This window comes from Solanum lycopersicum, chromosome 6 (assembly GCF_036512215.1).
Source record: "Solanum lycopersicum chromosome 6, SLM_r2.1".
NCBI lineage: Eukaryota > Viridiplantae > Streptophyta > Magnoliopsida > Solanales > Solanaceae > Solanum > Solanum lycopersicum.
In genome coordinates this window covers 48,597,768-48,613,606 of record NC_090805.1, presented here as the reverse complement: position 1 = coordinate 48,613,606, position 15,839 = coordinate 48,597,768, and the positions used below count along the sequence as shown (strand labels likewise).

Below are 15,839 nucleotides of genomic sequence, written 5' to 3'. Positions count from 1 at the left end.
TAATATTTTTCATTTTAAAATTTTTGGTAATTTATTCAATATAATATTGAATAATGTATAATTACGCATTGAATTTATGTTTGATTAAATAAGTGTTGTTGCTGCTGTTTTTTTTTTTTTAAGTCAATAAAATGTGATAGCTAGGTTGTAGGTATCAACTTTTAATGAAAGCTTTGAGAAATGGATGGACATAGAGATAATGTTCCACTTAATTTGATTAAACAGCAAGTTTATTGAACGTAAATTAATGCACTTTGCCTACAAAGTAAAAAACAGCATCTGATTCATGTTCCTAATAGAAAGGATAATTAAAGATGAATAAAAGTACCCCTTTATTCCCTTATTTGTTTTTTTTTTTTTTTTTTTGCACTGACAATAACCAGACGTTTTGATGTTAATTTTCATTGATTTGAAGTTTCAAGTTTTAATTTAAAAAAACTGTCTGTACCATTTCAAATTGCATGGTCAAATGATCCTAATCTTTGTAAAGCACTTTGCACACTGGACTTTTAACGAGATGTTACCGAGTTTTTTCATGTGTTACACTTTTTAATTAAACATAATTTCACTGATAATATAATGTATCGATACTGCTCGCATAAATTTATGTACGCGGTGCTTTCAACTTAAGAGTGTTGAGCAATTTGTGTGTAGAAATTCAATTATGTGATCTGTAGCTGATGCAAAATAGCTGCACCTAACTTATGGCCTCTACATAAATAAATATGTGATCATGAAATCAAATTCTATGTCACTTCCCAACTGTCTTGAGTAAATTCTTATAATAAAGTCATGCATGCTATATATTAGCTGCTAGTTTACACAACTTTGGAGCTATAAAATTGTTAGGAAGCTTCTCTTTATACTTCCCCATACTATATCTCATCATCATGCAGCTACCTACTTAATTACTTTCTCATCCTCAAATTATTTATCGCAATTTTTAAATATATTTATTTACCCTCTCCTAATTATATAACATATTTTTTCTATTTAATCAGTGGATACTTCAAAAATAATGTCATATTTCTATATTTAGTACATTCTCCGTTTCACAAAGAATGACCTGGTTTGATTTGACACAGAGTTAAAGAGTATAAAGAAGATTTTTGAATCTTGTGTTCCTAAATTAAAGTTAGGTAAAATGTACAAAATTGTCCTTTGATCTTGTGGCTTTAAACATGTCACGTGGAAAGCTGAAATTAAAATGTTACCCAAAAAAAGAAAAACTGTTCTTTTTTAAACTGACTAAAAAGAAAATGAGATTATTTTTTTTAAACGGAGGGAGTAATAATTCAATTTTAAAAATCCTCATTTTACCATTAATGAATAATCCTAGTAATGACATAAATATCTATATATAACTTATTTTATACCATAAATTTTATAAAAGTTACTTAATTTAAATTCGTATCACGTCAAATAACATAAAAAAAAAATAATATGGCGGGAGTACTATCTAATTAACCTCGATCAAGTTTAGGGTAGGTTTAGGTACTCTGCCCAAATTGTTTGTAATAATTATTCTTCAAATTATATATATATATTTTTAAAAAACACGATAGTTAATTTAATATGAGAAAAAATATTTATTATGCATCTCCCCCACACCCAACTTCCCATTTGTCGACTCTGTCAAGCTACTTACAAACAACCACATCCCATTAATGTTTTAAAACTATATTCTCATTCTTTCTATTCTCCTCCATCCTAATCTTGTTGCAAGTATTTGTCACTTTAAGAGATTAAAAATACACACTAAATATTGTCTAATTTCACCCGTACTGCTATAAATATTCATTAATATATAATGCAAGGAAGAAATTAATTAATAAGGGTAATTTATCAACTACTTCGCTGTCATACTTTATCAAATAAATGACATGTCAAAAAGTCTTAAAGGTAAGTAAATTTTGTGTGTACTTTTATTTGTCCACTAAACATTCTAAATCATTTTTGAAGCCTATTATCAAAGATTTGACACTAATTAATATGAATACTAAGATAAAATATGTACTTTCGTAATAGAGTATTCTAAGTCCAACGTAAACAAGTAAAAGTTACAAACTGAGATTTTTGAAATGAAATAAATAAAAATTACATTTGTATGTTAAACACAGAAGGCGGAAAAAGAAATGGCACCAAAAAGAAAAACTTAGGTAGGAAAATTATTTAATGTTGAAAATAAAAGGTCATTAAAGCTTATATATCTAGCTAGTCCTTTTAATTTATTAACAACACCAGCTAGCTTAGAGGATTGATTATATTAATTAATATCAAGGATGATTATGGCTCTGAGTGTAGATGTAATCAAGATGAGCTTCTGCTACTACCCTTCTCTTCATGCATTCTCCATCTTCTTCAACACATTCCTCCAACCCCATAAGTTTCTACAGATTAAGAAGAGAAAAAAAACAGTGTCAAATAATTAATAATTTTTTTATATAATGGACTATATAAATCAAAGACCAATTCACAAGTTCAAAAGTTAATTCATATCAAAATTGGTCATATTGGTCAAATCCCATAGAAAGTTTGATTCAAAATAGATAATATCATATCGTAGTCAAATCTTTATCTATATATCACGATTTAATAAAAAATTAAATTTTGAATTTGACTCGATCACAAAACTGAAAGTCATGTAATAAAATAACTAACATGTTGTGAATATATATGTATAAGAAGCAAAGATAAAAAATAATTATAAGAAGTTTACATTTAGGCTATCGTTGGTTTCCATGTGGTCAACTGTATGTAACGAAAGGTTGACTTTCTCTTGCTTTATATCCTCTTTCACTGCAAGAAAATCAAAGTTATAGCTACTTAATTATATCATAAACGTACGTGAAAAAAAAAAGAGGAAATAGTGTATAGATTATATGATTAAATATACACGAGAGATTGCTCAGATGGTAAACAATATCAACCTTCTCCAACCCTAAAATCCTAAAATAATGAGTTCGAGTCGAGCAAGAACATAAATATGGTCTATGTATAGTTGATTACCTTCACTTATGGTTGATAAGAAATAACGTGAAGACGATGCTGGTGAAAGGAAGACAAAGAGGAACATGTTGAGAAATACAAGAAAACATGATATGCTTAATTGTTTCATCATGAGTATGATAAGTAGTAGCTTTGTTAATTTTAGGTTTGAAAATTTGAGAGAAAGATATAGAGTAAAAATTGAGGGGTTGTGGAAAGAAAACGTGTCTTGTATATATAACATGCAAAAAGGCGCACTATTAATCTTTTCGTGAAATTGCAATTATGTATTCGCAGTTTAAATATAAAAAAAAAAAAATCAAAAGAAAAATTAACATCTGCTATATAATTAATATAATATTCTTTCAAATATAATATTCTTTCAAAGAAAATTTAAATGAACCTCTCAATCTTAACTAACTCCGTCTCGTACTTCTTTTATACTATTCTACAAGATAAATTAATCTTTGTCCCACCCACCCATCCATCATCCACCTTTTTTTTTTCATGCCATGCATTCTCATGTGACCAACACTCGAACTTTAATTTGTATAGTGGTCCAAGTAGTAAACATTTAAAGACACTAAAATTGAATGTGGTAATAGAGTGGTTGACAGCATAAAAAAGTCAACTTTTTGGACACAATATCACTGGCTACTTATCTTTTACTCCCTTTTCAAGTCTTTTTTAATCATGAAGTACATATAAACTCTATAGTGCGCCAGTTTGATTAATTGAAATTTAAAATAGATAAACTTAAAAAGGATAAGGAATAAATAACTGATCATACTATAGGATAATGTACAAGTACCCCCTTAATGTATACACGAAATTTCAGAGACACACTTATACTATATTAAGTCTTATTATCCTTTAAATTTATTTTATTAATAATTTTCTACCTCTTTTCGATCTACGTGACACTATCTTGTGGGCCCAATGCTGATTGACTTTTTCTTTAAAAATAATGTCATGTAGGCCGAAAAGGGGTAGAAAATTACTTATAAAATAAGTTCAGGGGTAATAAGACCTTAATATAGTATAAGTGCGTCTTGGGATTTGAGGCATAAGTTAGTGGGATACTTGTGCATTTTTTCTAATTTTTAATTAAAAATTGTTAAGTCTTAATCATCGCACCTAAGGCTATATTTAAATTATTTTACTGAACAACATTTTGAGTATGCCTTTAACTATACCTCCAGACACGTTTCAGAAATGTTTATAATAAATAAAAAGGTATACAAAGTTAAACCAATAGTGGATTTACGTGAACCCACTTAATTTTAGGTATATGAAATATTTGTATCAAATAAATTCATTAAAATGTATTGAAATATTTATATAGAAATTTAATTTTTAATTTAATCCATTATTATTATTGTTATAATTATATGTTACTTCATCTGTTTATTTTTACTTGTTCACGTTTGATTTTGCCCATTCTTTTAGAAATATTAATAAATAAAAGAGTGATTTTACTTTTATCACTTTTATTAAATATAAGTCATTCAAATATTTAAAAAATAAATAATATTTGATAAAAATAAAAAATAAATTATCTCCTGAGTTTTAATTAAAAAGTAAAGATAAACAACTACGACATTACGTACAAACCCAACTGATACTCCCTATTTCTGGTCTGACCATACCACATTTTGCGAACCATATATACATTATTTTTATTTTTAATTTGATTTCCCTTATTCATATTGGAGTCTGTTTAAATTTACATTCGTATCGTAAAATTTCTTATTAAGGAATAAAGCCCTTCATATAACAATATATATTCATATTAAAGTTTGGATAAATCTGTATTCATACTAGGGATAAAATTTTCCAAAACAAAGATAATTTCGTATAATTTATTCTTACAAAACAAACTGTGGTAAGATACTAAGATCCATTGTCTTGGGAATGGTTATTTCTTTCTCTATTGTTGCTGCCATTTGCAGTTTTCTTAAATGTATTTTGTTGACATGATGGGAAGAGCTGAGATACTTCTTTGAATTAAAGTTATAGAAAAAATTTCCCTTTGGATAAATTAAAAGAAAAGTTAGAACAGGAAAATGTTATGAAATTTCTGTCCTCTCTCTAGCTACAGCCACTACAATTTTGAAGCGCACGTAAATTCGCTCCTACGCAATAATTCGTAAATTATATAAAATATATAAATCGTATTAAGTAAATTTAATAAAATAAATTTGATTGAGAGGGTGTTGACATGAAAATCAATTATTGGCCTTTCATATGCAAATATTATCTCATCATCTGAGACACCAATTTAATTATTCTCAGTAGTCATAAAAAGTGATGTTACAAAGTAGCAACTTTTAATTCAACCGCATAGATTCGTTACATGATATTGCGAATATAATGCGATTTGATAAGGTTTTAACGTAACATCTTTATCTAATAATTTCCTAGGATAAACTAATTCAATTTTAAAATGTTGTATTCATAGTTTTGGTTTGGTACCCTATATATAGATTTATAAAAATTTACTAATATCTATAAATATTTAATTGTGAATTTATTATTATTTTTTAATTATTATTATAATATTAGTTTGAAATTGATATTGAAACTCACAAATTTCAAATTCTAAATCTGTCTATCATCATCAGACATAAGCCATGGCATACATACAATGAGGTTAACTTTCATCATACCCCAAAAGAATGATCTACTAGCATTATGTAATTTCGAGTGTAAGTTTCATATACACATTTTCTACTAATGTAATTAGAAGGTAATTACAGTTTATTTTCTAAAATATAATATAACAATAATTTCAATGTAATTTTATTAGTGAAATTTGTAAAAATAAATATGAAATTATTTCTGATAAACTCGAGAAAGTACTTCAAAGGTGTTTGTGTAAATAAGACCACCAAATAGAAGAGGGAATATTCTTGACTTCCAAAGGGGGAAGCTTCATTAAAAAAATATTTTTCCCTTTGAAAACAAATCTAATCTCCCAAATGATTTTGATGCTTTTATCTTCTCACTTTTTTTTCTTTCTTATTATTCTATGGATTAATTAAAGGTGTCTTTGTTTCTTCATATTGTGAATTGTGATTTGTGAGTGCCTTCCAGACATAGTGCCACTAAGGTTTATGTTTGTTAAAGACCAAACATTACAAATTTAAGTCACTTCTATATTTGGGCTTTATAATAGAATCCCTACTTTGTTTAGCACTAACTGCATTTTGCTTGAACAAGTGTTGAGGATTTGACATCTTTGGCATCAAAGTTAGATTTTCTGAAGATTTCAAATGTTTTATATAATCCCAAACATATAGCATCTAATCTATCATATTATATAACCAATAGATCAAGGTTTATTCTTGTATATCACATATATCTTGCAATTTTTATAGCTTTAATTCAGATGATTAGAATGAATGTAGTACGATATCATATCAGTTTGCTATAACTTGCATGTCACAATTTTGAATTTATTTCTATATATGTTTATTCGATATGATTTGTGAATAATCCAACAAGACGATTAGCTTAATATAGCATAAAAGCATATCGATCTTTCATATGCCACACTTCTGATTAGGGGTGTTCGTGATTTGGTTTGGATTGGTTATTCGTTAAAATTAAAACCAAACAAATCTAGTCTGTTTTAAAAATTTCTAAAATCAAACCAAATCAAACAAAAAAAAATAACCGTCGATTTGATTATTGTTGGTTTGTTTGGTTCATTTTTTCTGATTTTTTCGATTTGAAAGTAATAAAGTCTTGAGAACATACAAATCTTGATAGACAAAAACACACAACCAACAGAAAAGTTATGGTAGGTAAAAACTTAAATAATGAATTTTGATGGACAGACTTAGGATTGTAATACTTGAGCTAAAATTTAAGTGTTGGACTTGAGAAAAAATGGTAAAGTTAAAGACTTAAGTTAATTAAAATTCAACAAAATATTTATTTTTATTTATGAATGATATATAAATATTTATAAAATTTATATATCTAATTTATCAGTTCGATTTTGTCAATTTTGCAGCTTTTTTAAGTAAAATCAAAATTATACCACATAATAGCGATTTTTTAAATTTAAAACCAAATCCAACCAAATATCAGGTTTTTTAATCGATTTAATTTGAATTGCGATTCAATTTAGCTTTTTTACCATAATTATGAACAACCCTACTTCTGATATATAACTTTTTTTCCCTCTTCTTTTTTAGTATTATGATGATCATATATTATCTTATGAGTAATTCAACAGTATAATTAGGTTATATATACCATGAAATTATATGGATTTTATCATGTAATAACATTCACATTTCACCAATTCTCTTGGAACACATAATGGACTAGAGCAGGTTGTACCCAAGGCTAACAACCTGTCATATGGACTAAACCCAATCGGATGTTGATCCCAGTTCCTAAAGGGAGAACCTTCTTGGGCCATCGAGGAAAATGACTGTGAATATTGGCCCAAGCAACAGTGTCTTTGATGGGATTTTTTTGATGGTTTGAAAGTAATAATAATAATAACAACTGTTAGAGTTTGTAAATGTATTAAATTAATTTATTAAATTTTGAAGAATATTTGTTAAATTGACTCTGTGAAACAAAACATGATAAATAAAAATGTATTATAAATTCATTGAATAGTAGATTGTTTGTTTGATTTATTCCAGAATTAATTAAATTCATGTATGTATAATTTCAAGATGATATGAACCTTGGTGGATAACTATACATCTTCTAGTTTGAGCTTTTAACAAGGTTACCTTCAGGAAATATCACCATTTCGAAGACACACTTGAATAAGAAGAAAAGTTTTATCTTTCATCTATATATTTGGCCTTCTTCTCTTTATAACTATATTATTCTGACCTTGATTTTAAAACAAAAAAATAAATATCATTAAAGTTGCTTATTTTTCTTTGTCATATAAGTTTTAAATACTTTAACATATTTTAATTTGTAATACCTTAAGTAAACATACTAACATGAGTAAGAAATGGTGTGTATATATATATATATATATATATATATATTTCATAAGACATCAACTGATCAACATGCATGAATTTATATATCCTAATCAAATCTTAACACTATTATTTGGGTTCAAGAATGGGTTGACAATGTTTTTCTGTATGATTTTATTATTAATATGATTAAAATTTAGGTAGACTAGTTCTGTATATTACTATTTTATTTCCTTAAAAAATTACTTAGTCTGTGGAACTCCATCTCCTCTCTTTAAATAAATGGTGTAAACCTCCACTAAGACTAATTATTTTTTCTAATAAATTTAAGACAAAATGTCTTCTCTCTTCCATACAAAATCCACTATAGGAATTTCTTTGAGCAAACCCCAAACTAGACTAATTAGGGCAGTTCCTTCCACCAACTTTTTGAACAACAACCAATTTGAGTGACATAGACAAGATTTATTTTATAATCAACTTGACTCATCATCATGACTTCCTATTAAAGAATTATATTTTTATAATTTCAACAAACTTCTCATGAAGGTGACAATTTTTACAGTTACCATTCATATGGTAATTTTATTTTCATCTTATCTTATTATGTGATGTTACTACTGTATTCTGATAAATAAGGCTAACTTTGAATTAAAATAGTTATTAAGGAGTTCTAATGAAAGTTTTCAAAAAAAATATTTTTGCAGGTATCAAGTCTTGAAGGCATTAATTTTGATTTCACCAACTATTTTTAAAAGAACTATGAATTAGGAAAAATCAAGAATCTAAACCTATTCACACTTTGAGTGGAAATTGTCAATATATACTCATAGCCGTCCATAAATCTTATAGAAGGTTTTACTTTTATAATATCTTAAATGTACATTTTTCAAAATAATTGTCTATCATTAATCATTAATATGAACTTATATTTGAAAAATATGATTAACAACATGTCATACTTAATTATGCTTTGTTAAAATAGTTCAAAGATCGATACTCTTAAAATGATATTATAACTTTTGATTTGAGCCAAATCAGCATTATCTAAAAAGGGCATACCTCATAAGTAGCTTTATTTTTGTTTTATTTATCAATGTAAAGACTTTATTTAGATACATAACAAATTAAACTCCATTAGAAAGTTTACTTCTTTATGGAAAACATCAAATAGAAGATTTGGCATGAATATAAAGGTTTGGTTTTATATTCATGTCATGAATTTAATAACCTAGGTCCAAATTTATTAAAAATTATATCATAAATTAGTTATTGTTAATATAATATTAATTTAAGATCGTTATATAAATCAACAAACTTTAAATCTTAATTTTATAGTGAAAATGCTCATTTAATGGCATCAAATTTAAGACTTGGTCATGGTGTCAGCCATCATCAACAACTTTTGATTAGAACTATTACCATCTTTTTGGTAGCTTGCTATTGTACTTACCTTTTTTTAATATTTGTTTTATTATTATGATCCAAACCTAACTCATGAGTAGCCACAGCTTAAAATTGAAAATGAAATGAAAGTTCTTAGCTTTTTAAAATATAGTTTTTTTTTTCTTTTTTTAATTTACTCCTGTATTTCTCATAAAGGTGGTTGTGATTATTTAATAAACAGAAAATAAGTGGCAGACTCAAGTTATGGTTGGAATTAGCAAATCACTTGAGGACTAATTAGCTATAATCATGGATAAGATCCTGTCATTTTTGTTTAATACTCCTCCACTGATTAGTGTCTTTTTAAAGTTATTTTTTCCCATATGTTATTCCAGAAAAAAATTGTCTTTTTTTTTTAAAAAAAAAAAAGAAGCTAAGAAGATAAATGATATTAAATTCTTCTTGGAATTGTTATATACTTATAAGACTTATAAATGTTATATAAGTTTTTTATTAAATTCCAACACACCCTTTATTTGTTTGTTTTTTTTTTTTGGATTTGAGAATACTTAGGGGATAATATATAAATTTGGGATTCTCTTTTTAATTATAAGCAACGAGACTTTTGATAATAATATTGGTAAAGTAGAGTGACGTTAATGTAGTCAAAATAATTAATTTAAAGTAAAACAAGGCATGATGTATGGCGTCATAATGTATTAACAATTGAGGGGTTTTAATCAGGGCATATATATATTTCTACCTACCACACTAATTTTAAAAAATGATTTACTATCAATTTCCCTCACCAACACGATAGTGAAATAAGACTTTCTCAAAATTAAATCATTAGAATTATGTTTATATTGTGCAATATAGAGATCAAAATTTGTTCTTGATTATAAGTTTGGTTTATTAATTTCTTTATTATTGTAATTGCCCGGATCAATATGATAAACTCGGATTATATAAAATCTGTTATTTAACGTATTTTTACGGTATGTTATTTCTTTTACTTAATCACGAAGAGGAAAATAATCAATAGTGATATCTCTTGTTCAGAAGATTCATGTTGTAATGACGAAAATATTGAGATAAATGAGTGGACATATTAGGAATGACAAAATTAGGAATAAGGTTATTTAGTAGAAGTTGAGAATGAATGATCTATGTGGCTAATAAGATGAGGAAAACAAGATTGCAATTATTTAAGCATATGCGAAGGTGCATCGACGCCCTGATGAGGAGGAGCAAGAGGCTGGTTGTACTGAACTGGTGGGTATGCAGAGCGGTACAGGCGGAATAAGTATTGAGTAGAAGAGATTAAACACGATATCGTGCAACCGTCATAACAAATAAGGACATGACTTTAAATAGGAAGAAAATAAAATCTTCGGAGTAAAGTATTCTCTCGCCTTGCGAGGTTGCAGTGTCTGATATACATTTTAACTTCCCTAAGTTCTACTTTATAAACTTTTTTACCGAATATATTATAGTATTTTTACGAAGAAATGGAACAAATAATGTGAAAACTTAGATATACGTACTATATATAGTATATATGATAATCTAATCTACCTGCCATTTTCATTAAAAATACTCTTAGGATACGTCATTTTATTCTATTTAAAATAAGAAAAGGACTCAATTTCTCAATAAAAAAAAAACGTACTTAGTAAAATGCCTTGTATGACGCAGCCGCCATTAAAAGCTGAACAAGTCAAGAAAAAGTAGCTGAGACTTGAAAAAATGAACATTACACCTAATTTTCTGTGGAGGCATTTAGCCATGAAATTTTTTAAAAATTTTACTTTAGAAAAAAATGTTTAGTTAATAAAACAATGTTCATTCTAAATTATTCATAAAAGAGTTAATTATTTTGAGGTAATTTTTCTGCTCTCGAATTTGTGATTATTGACAAGATCAAATCAGGTAGAGATGTGAAGTAAAAAAACAAGGCTAAGTAAGTTGTATTCATAAAAAAAAAACAAGTCCAATATTCAAAAAATATTTTTCATTTTGAAAACAATAATACTTACACTTTCTTAAAAAAAGAAATTACAATGACACATGTCCAACTCTTTTCTGTTTTATTCTCAAAACATTAAAAAAAACACCAAATATATTAGGGACAAAATAAAGCATCAACGGGACAGAAATATTTATCCAATATTTAGTGATTATGTTTATTCGACAATATTTTGTCAGTTGATGACATTGATTGAATGCTTAAAAACCATTTTCATTTATTCAATAATGAAATTATACGTCCCGAAAATTAATTAATTTAAATCAATAATATAGAGAAAGGAAATTTAAATGGAATTGAACTTCAATTGCTTGTATTTTACCTAATTCGGAAAATATAATTACAAATTAAAGAAAATAATTATTTCATGAAAAAGAATTGTTTACTCTTCCCTAGATGGACACCATGGGGTCATGTCCATAGGATAGCTACCCAATACCCTCAAGAAAGATGTGAACTCCTGAACTTCAGCCAACGCATTCTGTGCCCTCACGTCCGCCATTGACGCTTCAAAATCTACATAGAACATGTATTCAAAATGCTTTGCTGTTCCCACATTTGCATCATCCACCAATCGAATCGGCCGGTTACGATGGGGCCGAGACTCGATCTTCGTCAAGCTGATATTCCTAAAAGCAAAAGCTGATAGCACCTTGAACAGCACGCTCGTTCCTTTGTCGTGTGCGAAAACGATGCTCGTTTTGAATGGACGATCGGTTCGGGGAATTATTGGTTCTCTGGCGAGCATCACGAATCGAGTCACGTTGCTTGAATCATCCTGGATTCCTTCGGACAGGATCTGTAGACCGTATAGTTCTGCGGCCCGTGCCGACGCGATGGCGGCTGTGTCGCGGAGGTTGTTGGCGGCGATGTACTCCGCAGCTCCGGCAGTGTCGTCGACAGCTTCACGCACTACGTTCAGGCCGAGTTTTGTGAGAGTGAGCTCGCACTGGGCTAAGGCTTGTGGATGGCTGATGACTCTGGTCAGGTACTCTTTACGAACACCTGGAAGAGCTAAGAGGCAGTGATGAACGGGAAGTTGGACTTCGCCGACTATGTGGAGACGGTGACGGAGGAGGAGATCATAATTGCGGTGAATTGAACCTCCAAGAGAATTTTCTACAGGGAGTACTGCACGATCTGCAATCCAGAGTTCCACTGCTTGAAATGCAACTTCAAATTGATCGCAAGGTATGGCTTCACATTTAGGATAAGCCTTTCCAGCAGCAGCTTCACTATACGCGCCGGGTACTCCTTGATAGGCTACGCGAAGCTGCGAGCCGTGCATGGGCGCAGGAGAGAGATCAGTAATTGTGAGCGGCTTTGGGAGATTGTTATCAAGAGGAACGAGATCCAGAGATTTGTGTCCGTTTACTACAGTTATCTCACCAGCTCCACCTGTTTTCTCAGTATCCTGCTGCTGCGAAACAACCTTGCTCGCCAGAATAGCACAAGAGCTCTGCCAGTCAGCTCTTGACGCTCCGACATGGCCGGCGAAATTGTTGCTCGCCGGAATACCGTTTGTATTGACAGTACTAGCGTTTGTGTTGGCTGAATCAAACCGGTACCCGCATTGGACGACGAGTCGAGCTGGGACGAACCGGCTGATCTGAGCCGGCGGTGGCGATGTTTGCTGGACTAAGGATTTGAGAGTTACACCGGATGATGGAGCAATTGTATGCATTTTGATTGAATCTATAAAAGAAATTGAATTGAAAGCGTACAGATTGCAGCTTGTAGTTCTCTTTGAACGTGCAAGCTGAGAAATAAAAGAAGGGAAAAGGGGTTTATATATGAGTGGGTAGACTGGTTGGTAGGTATTGATGAAAACGGAAGACTTGAGAAAATGGTGGTGTGCGATAGTCGTTTGGTCAATCTTACACCTACCCCTGCCCCTTTTCCTTTCTCCTGCTAACTATTTTTCTCTATACATGTAATAATAATAATAATAATAATATCTTAGTATAATATTATTTTTTATATTTTATGTTTTCTTTGTCTGGATTTGATTTAAGTTAACATGTACAATTTTTAATTTGAATCTACCCGTGTATATAGATGTTAAGTTTATATATATAAATAAAAGCATTATAAATAACAATTCATGTAAGATACAGTTAAATTATTTATTTTTTATTATGCATGACGTATGTAAAAATATGTCTCTATTTATTTAATTTAATATACGTTTAAGTGCTTAATTATATATATTTTAAAGGAAGGCATAGATGACAATTGATCTCAAGTTTAAAAGCACATTTATGTTTTATGCCAACGTATTATTTTACTAGTGTTTAGTTATAGATTTTGAATTAGATTTTCAAAAATTTAATCTAAGTAAAATGTATGTTCAAATATGACTTTAAATTTAAAAAATAATTTAAAATTTTAACTTTAAAATCTATGATCAAAATGGAGGCTCTGTAAAATGCACATATAAACATAAATTAGATTTTTTAGATTTGTAGAATTATTTCCAACCACAATTTTAAAAACTTTTAATGTGTCAGATTCCAACTTCAAATGCTATGTACGGATGACCACATTATTAGTTTCTTTATTTGTGCGTGGTTGAAACGGATAGACAAATCGTGCAACATTTTGAATTTAGGTACTCATAATCATAATTGGATTTCCAATTCTAATTTTTTTTGGTCTTATAATTACAATAAAAAATATCCAAACAAATTGAAACAAAGTATACGTTATTTTACTGATCATATACTTTATTTAAACTCAGCCTATGTCATCTAAAAGTAAATTCAACTTGAGTAAAGATGAATGAGGTTTTAAGTCTTTATTATAAAAAATTATATATTTTTATGGTGCTATGAACGGATTAAAACAAAGTATAAATCGATTAAATATAAACTATATGTTGTAATATTGAACTTTGAATAAAAACAAAATTCTAAATCAATAATTTCAAAAGTACACAACAAAACAATTATCGCATGTTTTAAAAATTTGAATTCATAAAATTGAAGTCTTAAAGTCATTATTATCGAATGGTGATAAATTTCCTCTTTGTACTATTTTGATTAGCTTGCACGGTTATTTTAGGTTTAAAAAAGGGAAAAGATTGTACTTTTTTGTAACCAAAAAAAACTTAAATATATAGTTTTCTCATGCCCTTTGCTCATTTCATCACAATATATTCATTTTCTTTAGAGCCCCTTCACATTTACCTTTCCCTCTTGTAAGCTTTCATTAACTTTCTAACCACCAATTATTGCTAATCACTTTCCATTAAATAATAATCTCAACAACCTAGAATCACTTTTAACAACTATATTAGTTACTATTAGTATTTGGCTACATAGTAATTAGATGCACTAATATGTACTCCATGAGCTTCTAAATTTCAAAAAAATTGTCATTGTAATTATGTCATCAAATAAATATGATATGTAGCTTTACATATTTAAGGGTGTGACCTAGCTAGTAATCATTGAAATAGTTAAAACTGTGAGGAATATATACTAGGTGATTCTTCTCATTTGTTTCAATCTTGATGAACAAAATTACAGAATATATGTTATTGATGAAAAAATTGATGTGAACATCATGATCATGTACATTAATACCAACTTAATGGAAAAGTTAATGCCTTCTACTCCACAAACTTAGAGGGAAACTTAAGGAGATAAATGTACTACACCACAAACTTAAGTAGAAAGTAAAAGGTCGGCTTTTATTATAACTTGAAAAAAGCTCAAATATTGTATCCAATTATAAAAATTAGTAATCGACGTCATTTGTTAATAATAAAAATATATTTACCTTACATATTTAGCCATTTTATGCCCTCCCTCCCAATTTTATAAGCCAATTTCTTGATTTTAAGATACTAGATATGCCATAAAATAGGATAAAGATCCGGTCAAGTATAATTAGATCAAGTAATATTTAGTGACCTTATAGATTTACGCCATGTATACTATAAAATAATTTATGGTTGAGATTCATTTTAATTATCTATTCATTATAATAATAGCTAATAAAAATAACAAAGTTATCAACCTTCTTTTTTTTAAAAAAAAACTATCAAATAAAGCAATTAAGTATACCAAGTTAATATTTTCAAGAAAAAAAAATTAAGATTACGAGAATATGCGAACTTCCTGACTTTTTACCCGTTAAACTTCTTCGCGAGTAATTTCACTCATGCTTTCTCAAAATTCTGAAGTAATCTTCAAAAATAGATCAAACTTTAAAACATCATTGAATTATAAATAGTAATTCAATTAGAGAACATGATAATATATTTTTTTTAAAAAAACTTATTTGGAGGTTTTCAAATAATTATAAAAATATATTTATTCAGATTCTTCAAAAGTGTCAAATTCTTTAAAATTAGAATAATTTAGAAATTCTATACAAGTACGAGGTTTGGCAGGTAAAAACCAAGAAGTCCACATATTTCCGTCAGGCTTATTTTTTTCTTGAAAATATTAGCTAGAGTACACTTA

At 28.5% G+C, this 15,839-nt stretch overlaps 1 protein-coding gene and 1 long non-coding RNA gene across 2 annotated transcripts; both read right to left on the bottom strand.

Moving 5' to 3' along the window:
• Positions 1 to 2,060: 2,060 nt before the first annotated feature.
• LOC101247030 (uncharacterized) lies at positions 2,061 to 3,400 on the bottom strand. Its single transcript, XR_003247069.2, has 3 exons — positions 3,010 to 3,400; positions 2,720 to 2,799; positions 2,061 to 2,390 (listed from the first exon to the last, which is right to left on the bottom strand). It is a non-coding gene; the product is annotated as an uncharacterized lncRNA (long non-coding RNA).
• Positions 3,401 to 11,652: 8,252 nt separating this feature from the next.
• LOC101247331 (arogenate dehydratase 1) lies at positions 11,653 to 13,459 on the bottom strand. Its single transcript, XM_004241256.5, has one exon. The coding sequence runs from the start codon at positions 13,049 to 13,051 to the stop codon at positions 11,750 to 11,752; it is 1,302 nt and encodes a 433-aa protein (XP_004241304.1). The 5' UTR covers positions 13,052 to 13,459; the 3' UTR covers positions 11,653 to 11,749.
• Positions 13,460 to 15,839: the final 2,380 nt, after the last annotated feature.

Excerpts from the sequence above, each read along its gene's own strand:
- LOC101247331 (XM_004241256.5), bottom strand. The coding sequence starts at position 13,051 with ATGCATACAATTGCTCCATCATCCGGTGTAACTCTCAAATCCTTAGTC.